This window comes from Falco punctatus, assembly GCF_963210335.1.
Source record: "Falco punctatus genome assembly, chromosome: Z".
NCBI classification, from domain to species: Eukaryota; Metazoa; Chordata; class Aves; order Falconiformes; family Falconidae; genus Falco; species Falco punctatus.
In genome coordinates, this window is record NC_137586.1 from 77,166,416 (window position 1) to 77,179,005 (window position 12,590).

Genomic DNA, 12,590 nt, shown 5'->3' on the forward strand with positions numbered 1-12,590 from the left:
CCCTGCAGACTCTATCGCCCAGCCATCTAGCAGCGTACAGACAGAAATGATTATTCCTTAAGGAAGCAAAAGGTATTAGCCAATTACAGGAACATCAGGCAAGTTACTGCATTCAAAGTCACCTTTGTGCTGCTTCTTCTGAGTGCTGGGAGGTGTGTGGAGGGCTTGGTAATAAATGTGAGGCTCTTTCAAGGCAATTACTCTCAATAAAAAATATTCTTGGCAGCAGAATACTTTCAAGGAGAAAATGTATACCTACCTCATACAAGAAGTGAGATGCCAGAAACAGACACAGCAAATTGTGACAAATTGAGAGTCATGAGATGAAATGAGTGATGAAATTAGTAAATTTCCTCCATTGGCTGGCCTATTTAGGAAGGATACACCTCAGTAAAAAATAAACTGCCAAGCCACAGTAACGTAAAAATGTGAACACCTGTGCCAGAGATGTGTGTCATCTTACGCCAAATTAGATGCAAGAACAGTAAGTAGGGGAGAGGCAGTTTAGCAGAACAGGCAGAGAAAGCAGCTGTAATTTCCCTTTTTGACATGGTAAAAAAAAAATATAAATTAAATTGGAAGGCACATATTGCATACGATAGCAGGTGAAAAGTACAGTGTAATACAAACATACACTGCAAAAGTGAAACCTAGCCACAAATAATTAAGACATCTAATTACTTTTTTTTTTTTTCATTTTTGGATGACACTTCTTTGCAGCATTTTGCTCTTTCAAGGGAAATAAAAAAGCAATTAGAGTAGAGCTGAAGGGAAATGTTGATTCTGATTTTCCGACAAAGGGCTTTCCAAAGCCCTTAGCTGTTACCCAACATCTTTCTGATGCCAGTAGTGGTGGGTGCTACCTGTCTGTGAGTTACCTATGGCGAGCAGAAGTTTGAATGAGGATTAATCAGAATAGTAATGTGCCACAAAGGAGGATCTTTTGAAGGCAATTGCCCATGAAAGAGAGAAGTAGAACACACAGGGAGCAATGGGAAACAGGCAGGGCAGGTCATATGCAGTTACTTCCTAGCCTCAGGTCTGAGTTTTTATAAAACCAGAAATGCTTTTGCTTATTTGCAAAGAACGTGTGGAGAAAAAGCAAAAGCCTTTGCTTGGCTGCAGGTTGGGAAAACTGCCTGTGAAGGTAATTCTTAGTATTTCAGCCATTACTGGCCAAGTGGATGAAGGGGAGTCCTGAGGCAAGGCTACGGCAGTAGGCAAAGGGATCTTTGTTCTCTGGCTAGATCTAGCCAAACAAGTTGTTGCAGTCTTCCCCACTACCTTACATCTCCCAGTGCCTCAGTCTCTTAAAGGAGAACAGTGTTAACAGTGAAGAGCAGGTGAGATCTACATAGCGTCATTGCAGCACCCTTAGCCCGTATTGTAGGAAACAACAGCATTTCAGGTTGTGGCTGTACTGCCTCTTAGCTGGCGGTTTGACTCCGTGTCTCAGCTCCACTCCACTCCTTACACTTTGCTTTAGCAGAGTCTAGCCCAGGCAGCTGCCTTCAGGCCTGAGTTTTGTCTTGCATTTCAGCTGCACAGAGAGGGTGAAAGCATGGCTGCTGATAGTCAGTCCAAGGGCAGGTGTTCTTTTCAAATGCTCCTCTCACAATGAGCTTTGGAGGAATGAGCTTCCATCAAGCCAAATATCTTAAACTTCAGAAAACACAGAGAGGTCTTTGAAGTGGAAGTCCCACTAACCTGGCAAACGAGTGTTGTTACTTCCACATTGCTGGCTGCTGAGTGTAAAAACTCAGAAATAGTTGTGGTCCTGCTTTGGAAGGGAAGAAGATGCTTTATGAGATTACAGTTAGGCAGCAGTGGCTGTGTATCCAAAAGGTAGCCATGCAAACCTTCAGTCTGTCAGCAAGAGAGCAACACCTGCGTGTAGTTCATTGAGATGTGGTGGCAGTCCTGATTTCAACAAGTCACTTTGCCTTTCTCAGAGTGGATTCTTTTTTTAATTCCTGCAGCCCTACCTAATTTGTCACATGCATGATTGCAAACAATTGAAATAGCTAATGAACTTAAGTCAATTAATGACAATGCTTCCAAATAGAAGTGGTTAGCTTAGCTTCTTTATACCTGCCATTTACAGCAGATGCTGCAATGGATGGTGATCCTAACAATCACTTTTCGGAAAGAGTGGGGCTGCCCTATCCAGCCTGCTCAACATTCATCCTCCAGGTAGCTCCCACTGTCGCAGCTGGAGGCATGGGCTCCCTCACCAGGACAGTGCATTAGCAAGGGCATTAGAAACAGCACACTGCAACAGCTGATATTTTCCCAGGTTTGATAACACAAACATGAATTAACCTTAATCGTCACAAGCTGTCCTAGCTCCCTAAGGACTGTTCTGTAGCCGTGAATTTCCCCTCAGTAATGACAGGCTTGAGCTTTACATGTTCCATGCAAACCACAGGGTACTTCTGGAAAGTACAGCCTGCACGTGGAGACAGTTTCAGTTGATAGTTGCAGCGTGCTGGTGGCTAAGAGCTTTCTAGTTTGAGGGCTCTGTGTGTGACCATGTTTTCTCAAGTAGAGGACATGTAGGACAAGGATGGGTAAAACTTTGTAAGTTTGCTCCATTTGAGGTGCTCCATCAGTGGCCACCATCGTTGCTTAAATTTCTATTAAACGCCTGCCAGTGCTTCATCCCTGCCTGCTGGCCTGAACTCTTTGGGGGCACCTCAGCAGCAGGGCCAGGCTGGCAGCCCTGGAAAAGAGCAGGAGAAAGAAGGTTTGTGTGCTGTATGGCTGGGTTTGATCAAAAGGAACAAGATCTCTTTGCGCCTGACGCTGAAATCCCAGAGAAGGGTCCCCTTGCTTGGCATGCTGCCTGGGATGGAACGAAGAGGAAAAATAGGCTGGGTGCTGAAGGATTTTTTGTCTGCGGCAGGCAGGGAGTGTCTTGTCTTGAGGAGAGTGGTCTCAATGTCATCTAATCTTTGCCAGAACTGCTGGTTCGGAGAAAGGACCATTTTTACTTCTTGCCAGTAAGGCTGGCATTCAGGGCTGTTCATAATCTGTACACCAATTATTCCAGCGAGGCTCCAGCTCAGGAAGGAGAAGTCGCCTTCGCTGTGCCCGCGAGGAGCTGTGGTGCAGCGGACAGTGCAAGGGCGGGAGCTGGGAGAGCTGCGTTTTGCCTCCAGCTGCAGCAATGGCCTGAGCTGCTGAATCTCGCTTCCACCAGTGCCTCATTTTCCTCTCCTAAAAACCTCGGAGAGTCATGTGGCCTCGAGGACTTTGGGATTTATGGAGACCCAGGTGGGACTTTGCTATTGAGCGTTGGTGGACCTGTGGGATCACAGGAATTCCAGTTGGCACTGAGAGATTTGCAGGGAGGACTTCCGATCCCAGGACTGAAGGCTCCAAAGCAAAGTTCCCCTGGTAAGATGTAAAGCATTATTTCTGGTCTATGATACCTGCCCATCAGTCAAGATAAAAACCCTGCTGGGTTGGGTTATTGAGGGCTCTCCTGGAAACAATCTGTCTGGTAAAATTTCTGTCTGACATACTCGAGTATATATATATATTTATATATATATGTATGTATGTATGTATGTATGTGTATGCATTTCTGTCTGGTATAGTGCACTCTGAATATCTGAATATATTTATATACATGTCTATTGTTATAAAATTTTAAGCACTCTGAAAGAAAATGGGCACTGGTAGTCTAAAGGGGGTATTTTAAAGAAATCTCTGTTGGAATGTATTTTGGGACACTGGAAACAAATAGGGGGTGGTTCTGGGGGAAATGTAACTAAAGGCAACCTAGCTAAAAACTGTAATCTGTGGTGGCCATTGTATAAACTGGATGATGCAGGAAAATGGCCAATGAACAGCACTTTGAATTATACGATGTTACAGCTGATGTTTTCTTTAAGGCAAGAAATGGGACAAAGTTTGATATACTGATATGTTTTCCACTGTAAAGAACCAACCTGAATGGCAAAGAGAGTGTGGTATAAATTTACCTCCCAGTGGTGCTTTTGTCTTGGCTTTGGAAAAGGAGAACAGGTGCTGCTCTGCTTGTAGTATAGGACAGAGATGTTTAAATTGTATGAACAAAAGAAAGATGATGATATAGAAATAATGGTTGCTCCTTGGCAGAGACTATGAGAGAGTTCTGAAGAGGATGTTAGTGATGTGAGCAGGATAATAGAAAGTGGTGGCAGGTGAGCAGATGAGGCTGGTGGCAGGGCAAGTGGCTGTGGACAGGGAGAGCAATTTAGGGGGCAGAAGGTTTTAGCTCAGTAGCAGGGTGGGCGTGGGCCAAATGAAATGAAGGACACATGAGAGTGAGAGTCCTGTTTTCAATAACAGGCTTCAGTAATTGGAAAGCAACTGCTGGAAATTACAGGGATGACCCCGAGAAGGTGGGTGGTGCTTTTGAAATTATAGTCGTTGAAACACCAAGATCCAGACTGGAAGGATATAGAGGCAATAATGCAGGTTTTGTTTGATAGCACTGAGGAGATGACTCTTTGAGCAGCTGAATACATGTGAAAGCTCAGGTTAAGTCAGGAACTTTACAAGGAACTGTGGAGCGTCATTTCCTCTCTGTTGATCCGAATTGGGACCTGAATATTAACGCACACAGGATATTTTATAACTCAGTATCAGAAATGGATTTTGTTTGGCATTCAAAATGCTGTGCCTAAGGCAATAAACATGTCTAAATTGCAGAGGTTAGGCAAGACAGAGTCCCCCCACAGATTTCCTGAATAGAATGAAGGAAGTATCCCACAAATATACAAATATTAACCCTGAATCAGAAGAAGGACAAGATCAATTAGCCTCTCTATTTGTGGACCAATCCTCAGATAATATTAGAAGAAAATTATAAAGTGCAAGGAAATGATGCTTGAGATTGGGGAAAGTTGTTAGTTGTTGACTGGATTGCATACAGAAATAGAGAGAGTCAAAAGGAAAGAGTAAACAGCAGACTGGTGGTGGTATCAGAGGACAATACTATGATCTGGAGAAGGGTCTGAGGATGGGGTGGACCCTCAAGAGAGGGACTCTAGCCTGGGCCTTGGTTGCGTGATAATCAGTGTGCACAGTGCAAAAGGGATGGATACTGGGAACAAGAGTGTCTGCTTAAGAATTGGACCCCCTCTGCCCCCTTGCTCCCAGTAACCAAGGAACGAGGGGGAGCGGAGGAGTCTCTCCCAGCAGAACCTCTGGCTAAAGCAGGGCTTGGAAATGACAAGTTGAATTTTCAGTAGATACTTGGGCTACTTACTCTGTTCTGAACACTTTAAGGTGGGAAGTGAGCAATAAGAATATAAGTATTGCTGGTATTACAGGGACTCGTGAAACTCAGCCATTTTTTAAACCTTTAACAACGAAGCTGTGAAAACAGTGGGTTACTTATCAGTTTTTATATTTGCTGAATTCTCCAAAACCATTATTAGGGAGAGATGTACTCGAAAAATTGGAAGCAGAAATTTGAAAAATGTGGAAATAGAAATTTTAATTTTGGAAACTAAATATGTCAGGGCAGCAGCTTTGTTATTATAGGATATGATCTCTTGAAAGGAAGAAGATATTTCCAGAGGTCGAAGATGCTGTGATTCCTATTGTATGGGCTAGAGAGGTTCCAAGAAAATCCAAAAGGTCAAAGCCAGTAAGGACTGACTTAAAGCCAGGATCATCCATGGTAAGAATTAAACAATATCCCCTAAAGCTGGAAGCTAGGAATGGGCTGGTACCAATAATTTAGAAATTCTTGGAAGTACAAACTGTTGGTGGAGTATGAGTCAAAACCCAACACCTGTATTTTGTCATTTAAAAAGGCCAAGGCTGAAGATTACTGATTGCTGCAGGATTTAAGATCAATAAATCAAATAACTTGAGATATTTAACCTGTAGTAGCAAATCCGTATACATAATAAATAATCCTTCCAGGGAACAGGGATGGTGTACAGTTTTCCATTTAAAGGATGCCTTTTTCTGTATTCCCCTGGGCACTGACAGTCAGGAGCTTTTTGCTTTCAAATAGGAAAACCCAAAAATAGGACAGAAAACACAAAGCTTTAAAAATAGTCTGACAATCCTTGGAAATCAGTTGGCAAAGGAGTTAGAAATTTGGAGAACAGAAAATTATCGGGGACCATTTCTACAGTATGCAGATGATATTCTGATCACAGCAGAGACTAGAGAACTGTGTCTTTCCCTGACTATAAGCCTTCTCAATTTCTTGGGAATTAGCGGATATCAAGTATCAAAGTATAAGGCTCAAGTTATCCAGGAGTGAGTTACGTATTTGGGGGTTGAAATCCTGAAAGGCCAGAGACAATTGGGATCTAAACAGAAAGAGGCTGTTTGCCACCTCCCAGAGCCTAAAACTCTCAAGGGATGATGGGCATTTCTCAGAATGATCAGATGCTGTTGGCTTTGAAGAGCCAACTATGGATGATTCATGAAACCTTGGTATGAGCTACTGAAAACTTCCTGCAATGGGTCTATTGATGGGACAGAAGAGGGTAAAGCTGCTTTGAGGTGGCTGAAGCAAACCTGTGGAGGCCCCCACACTGGGAATCCCGACGTAACAAAGACCTTTGAACTTTTTACTCCTCAGAGAAAAGGTATTGCTTTAGGAGTTCTGGCACAATTTTTAGGGCCTCAGCGGCAGGCTGGAGCTTACTTCTCCAAACAGCTGGGTCATGTGAGCTCAGGGTGGCCTGGATGCCTTAAAGAAGCAGCAGCAGCAGCAGCACCTGTGCTACTGATGCAGGAGGCCCGTAGGTTCACCGTGGGGCAGAAGGTAACCGTCTCTGTACCACACGTGGTCATCATGGTACTAGAACGAAAAGGAGGACATCGGTTGGCCCCCTGCAGAATGTTAAACAAACGGGTGGTATTAGTAGAATGAAGTGACTTATGTCTTAGAACTACTTCAGTTATTAACCCTGCTGTGTTTGTTTCTCTATTATAAAATGTCCTTCAAACCAACATCTTCATTCAGACAAGCTTTCCTTTTGATTAAAAGGCGCTTTCTGAAGGAAAATGTTCTAAGAAAACATAAACTGATTGGAAAATGTGACCAGCTGTCATTGCTACTGTGTGCCAAGAGTATGCCAACATGTCCCTTTCTTGGAGGGCAGCAGGAAAAGGGAAGTTGCCTGAACTTTTTTTTATCTAACAATTCAACAGGTCACTGGCTGCTCAAAGGTTACTGGTAAGAATTCACAGGCAAGGCTCCAGAAATGGTCAAATGACCTAATTAATCAAATGAAATAATAAAGAGGAAAAAGCCTCTACGTTGCCCCAAGGGTGATTTGGATTGGATATTAGGAAAACATGCTTCCCCGAAAGGGCTGTTAAACATTGGAACAGGCTGCCCAGGGAAGTGGTTGAGTTACCATTGCCGGAAGGATTTAAAAGACATGTAGATGTGGCACTTAGGGACATGGCTTAATGGTGAACTTGGTGGTCCTGCATTAACAGTTGGATCTGATGACCTTAAGGGTCTTTTCCAATCTAAACAATTTTATGATTCTATGAAAATTTGTGGGATCATCCTTCCCACAGGGATGCTGATAGACTTTTGCCTTAACCACACATACCAGAAGATCCTGAGGGAAGAGAATGGCGCAGTAGTTGATATTCTTTTTTTTGTCAGTGGTGGACCACCGAGAACTGGAATAAAAGTTTTGCTCCCACGCCTAATGTACACAGGGTGGTTGTATCTGCCATCCAGGGGATGGAGTGGGGCACACAACAGCTGGTGGGGTCCCAGAGACCTGCCATGAGGTTTGGCTACAGGTAACCCAGGGGACAGGATACTGGCTCTAGGATGCTTCTCATCACGCCCAGACTGGCAGGTTAGCATCTGTAGCTGATATTCACTGTTCCTCAAAAGGACTTGGGAGCAGGAGGGAAATGCCCTTTTTATTGTGCCATGGACTGAGGAATTGGCACCTTCCATGAGAGCAAGAGCATTGCACAGCTGGGGAACAGCCTGCAATCTGCAGCCAACCCAAATGATGACACAGCTAAAGAAGGGAGGGAGGGATTGTGCAGAGCCAGACCTTCACTCTGGGAGACAAGGGGAGAATTTTCTACCAATTCCTAAGGACTGTAAAGACCTGCTGCAACACAGAAAGCTGTTGAATGGAGGCCAAAAGGAAGAGAAAGGTCTTGCCCTACAAAGACATTTGGAATGAGGGTGATTCTTCTACAGACCATTTTATTTTAATGTCACATGTGAGATTTTCTTGTTTGACCAGCCCACCTCTGCTAGTCACAGCTAGGGGCACCCCCCAAAACTGCTCGTTATGGCCCAAGGAGGTGGCTGAGCACAATGTTGTATGACTGTATCCATGCTTTAGAGACCCCTGAGAGAGCTCCTTTGAGCTCTGGTGGCTTGCTGACTATCCAGCAGTATTTTTGCATGCATGCTACTTCCTTTCTGACAGTGTAGCAGCTGTACTTGATGTTCTTCCTGTTCTCCAGGATGGCTCACTTCCTTGAAAAGGCTGTAATTCTGTTACAGCTGTTATGTTGCTCATAATCAAAGCAATTAAGTAATAATTCAAGTTGCCACTTGATGAACCTGTTTTTGAAGTAAAATCTATATAAGGTGCTGCAAGCCCATCTCTGCTCAGTTAATCACTGCTGTGTCAAGCACTTTTCAGGAAAGCTTTCCATGAGACCCACTGCTGCAAGCCAGGGTCCATCAATGGTCTGCACTCCCTCTGCTTGGCAGAGCAATGCAGGAAACACAAGGATAATCATGCAGCAAGCACAAAGCACTGAGGCTGAAAGCATGTCCTTCGAGGAGAAGCAAGCCTGTGACCCCCATGGCATGCCCCCCAGCAGAGACTTTCCACAGGGCAGACAGCATTTCTGAACTAACTGCCAGAAGACGCATGAAAGTGAAACCTCTGGATACCCTTTGTTCATTAATACTTACCAAATGATAACAGTCATGAAGACAACCATGATACTTGTGAAAGCTCAGACAAACAAACCATTGTCCCCAAAATACAGGTATTTCAATCAGACCTCATGTTTACATTTGAGGCACTTAAATGCCAAGTGATTCCCAGCTTCACAACAGCGCGCAGATTGTAGTCAATTGGTTTTGCTTATAATCTACCTCAGTTTCATACTAAATTGAGTGAGCATTAGATAACACTTGATTCCCTGGCTATGCATTCAAGCTGAAGTTCATGCCTGTGCAGCAGTCCAGAACAAGGTCAACAAGAGACTTAAATACCACGTAAGTCATTTAAAACACACTGATTCTTGGCACACTTTTCCTGTCTCTGAATTATAGCACCAATCATTTGCAATTCATCTGCCTGTCTAAATATGTCTGAGTTCTACTGTGAATAATTATTAAAACATTAGAAAAATTGAAACAATCTACACCCCTCCATCAACTGCATGCACCTGTGTGAGCAGCAGATTTATTCCCACAGCCCTTTGCCACTTAGGGCATACCTCTGCGAGTGCTGGTTTAGGTCACCACTCATTTACTGCAGAGCCAAAGCCGAATTCCTGGCACCCAAAAGCAGCTGAACTCTATCCCAGGACCATGCTCTCTATTTGTTTATCTTCTATGTCATTTCAGCTCCCTGCCAGGTCATCTCTACACAGGGGTGAACCCCCCCTGACAACTTTACGTCAATGAAGAGCACTCAGCCAAGCACTGACACATCTTTCGAAATGGGCATTAACTTAATGAGCTGTGCAGAGGTGCTGGACTGAATTTGTTTTCAGGCTGATCTCTGAACCCGGATAGAATGTTTCATTAGGTGGGAGCTGCTTGCACCTGCTGGACATTCAGTATCCAGCTGATAGCAGGGGGTTGTTCTTTCTTTATGGTGAGAAATGGCCACTCCAAGGTGAGTGTCTCCAGGTGGGATGGATGTGCCGTGCAGAGACATATGCCTTTACAGTGAGCTGGGGAAAACCAGCTCCTTGCCAGGGAGATGCACCACACATCCCAGGGACAGCTCGGCACTTGCATGCTGCCTGGCATGCATTCAACCTGCTCCACCCCTCGGCAGTAGCCGATGCCATCAGAGGTGTTCCTTGGGTGATGGCACTTGACGATGCGGTGGGCCATCTGCCTGTGGGCCATCTGCCTGTGGGCCAGGTTGATCTCCAGCTCATGCTGGGCTGCTCTGTTGGACCCTCAACACACAAACAACAGCCAGGGGTGGGGATGTACAGGGGGGAACTTTTTCCTCCCCATTCCACTTCCCCATGGGCAGCCAAGTGCTCCCAGGAGCATCACTGCCCACTTCTCAGGGACCCTACACAGGTTTTACACCTGCAGCATGCGGGTAGAGGTAGGGGCTCAACTGGGGGTTCCCGTTACAGCTGCCAACACACATCAGCCCTGCAGCATGAGAGAAGGAGCTCCTCCTTACATGAGCTGGGCTGCCACCCTATCCAGGCACCACTGCATCCTCTCCTGGCTGGACCCAATGACATCCACTTCCTGGGGAAAGGCAAAGCACGATCCCACCAGTGTCTGTGCTCAGTCCTCCTGGTCACACTCATCCCCTTGGGTCTCTCCAACCTTGCACCCAGCAAGAATGCACCTGCCTGTTTTTCTTGCCAAAGCAGACAGGCAGGGAGTGGAGAAAGTGCCCCCCAACCCCAGCACACTCGCTTGTGTAGCTGAGCCTGCCTGCAGTGACTGGGAGGGGATAAGAAGGTGCTGTGGCTGTGGCCTCTGATTCACTTTCGGGGTGGGTGGCCAAGTGTTTTTTCAGCTTAACATCAATGTCAAGTGCTGCTTAGTTCCACTACAGGGAGACAGGGACAGATCCTTACCTGATATGAAGAGGTGTAGTGGTTCCCTGGACCAGCGGTGCTATATATCCCCATCTCCAACCACCACCTGCCCTTTTTACTCCCAAAATGTTTTCTTCCCCATGAGAAATCCCACCCATACTGGACAAGAGGAGATGGACTTGACTTTGGTGAAAATCCCCAGTCATTTCTAAGAAACATTCAGCTCCACAGGAGGAAGGCATGTGTTGCTCTCAGCTCACTTGACTGCAGCACACATCTATTGAATTTGTGAAGCTGCAGCTACTGGAGGGAGGTGCTTAGTGCTCCAAAACTAGTAATTTTTAAGCCCTCCTGTCTGCACGTGCCAGCTGAAAAGCACAGCCTAAATGTGTCCCAAACACTTAAAATCCAAAATGCCATTATGGTGATATGAGGTCTGATTATTTTCCAAAAATCTCATGACTTTTAAATTCAATCTTTTAATTATTTTATGGCCTGACTCAGAAGAAAAAAAAACTAATGGAGCAGTGGCTTCACAGCCCTAGGGGCTTTAATTTTCTTCCCAGTTTCATGATGCCCTTGCAGTGATTGTATTTTGCTGTACCATGCATTAGGATCTCATATCTTGTGCCAACTCTCATCATGTTCACTTCTTCTTCATAATTTAAAGCAGACTATATAAAGACAGGCAGGAGTGCACATTTTTATGATTTCTATAAAATACACTGCCGAAGGGTCTAGAGAACAAGTCCTGTGACATGTGGCTGAGGGAACTGGGGGTGTTAAGCCTGGAGAAAAGGAGGCTCAGGGGGCACCTTCTCATTCTCTTTGACTACCTGACAGGGGCTGCAGGCAGCTGGGGGTTGGTCTCTTCTCCCAAGTAACAAGCAACAGGACAAGAGGAAACGGGCTGAAGTTGTGGCAGGGGAGGTTCAGATTGGATATAAGGAAAAATTTCTTCATGGAAAGAGCTGTCAAGCATTGGAGCAGACTGCCCAGAGAAGTGGTTGAGTCACCATCCCTGGAGGTACTTAGAAGACATGTAGATGTGGCGTTTAGGGACATGGTTTAGTGGTGGGCTTAGCAATGCTGGGTTAATGGTTGGACTTGATGATCTTAAAGGTCTTTTCCAACCTGAACGATTCTGTGATTCTAAGCACACATAGCTGCGGTCCTACTGTGGCCACACTGCTCTGAGCAAAGCAAAGCTGGGGGTAGATGTAATATCTTTTATTAGACCAATGCATAGAGTGGGGAAAACCAGACAAGCTGTCGGGCATGCGCTGCTTTCTCCATATCTGTATGTGCATATGTGTGTAATACATAGATAGAGATAAATGTATGTGATACAGATACATGTCTGTGACATAGATACATATAGAACCTGTTCTGGCAGGACTCTGAAAGGCAGGACAATGTCTCACAAACTCCTTGAAGAGGGACAGAGGACCCTGATATGCTACACAAACACACAGCTGGTTTTCAGCTATTCCTTCCTCTATAAGGGCAAGTCTTACCCACACCATGTGGGCATGCTGCTGTGTGGGGAACGCCATCCCCTGGTCCAGCAGGTTTTCTGGGCTGGAAGAGTTCAGCACCTCACCAGCACTAAGGAATCAGTGAGGGAACAGGGCTGCAAAATCCGTCTGGGGAGGTTTAGGTAACACATGATATGTGTTGCCAAACCTACTGTGAAGAGCTGTTTCTCCATGTTATCATGGACTAGGTTGATGCCCATCCTCTTCTCCCAGTGATGCAAGCACTCCCAAGTAACCTGTTGGGAACTTGTCATCACTGCTGGCTACTGGGGCAGTGTT

General features: G+C 45.2%; 1 protein-coding gene across 1 annotated transcript in view; it reads right to left on the reverse strand.

Annotated features, from left to right (window-relative positions):
- Positions 1–1,046: 1,046 nt before the first annotated feature.
- LOC308056785 (uncharacterized protein) overlaps positions 1,047–12,590 on the reverse strand; it is a gene marked incomplete at its 5' end in the record, with an annotated part of 30,805 nt that continues 19,261 nt past the window's right edge. The window contains 1 exon segment of the mRNA XM_080372622.1: positions 1,047–3,396. Coding sequence (XP_080228748.1) covers positions 3,220–3,396 — 177 coding nt within the window. The 3' untranslated portion in view covers positions 1,047–3,219.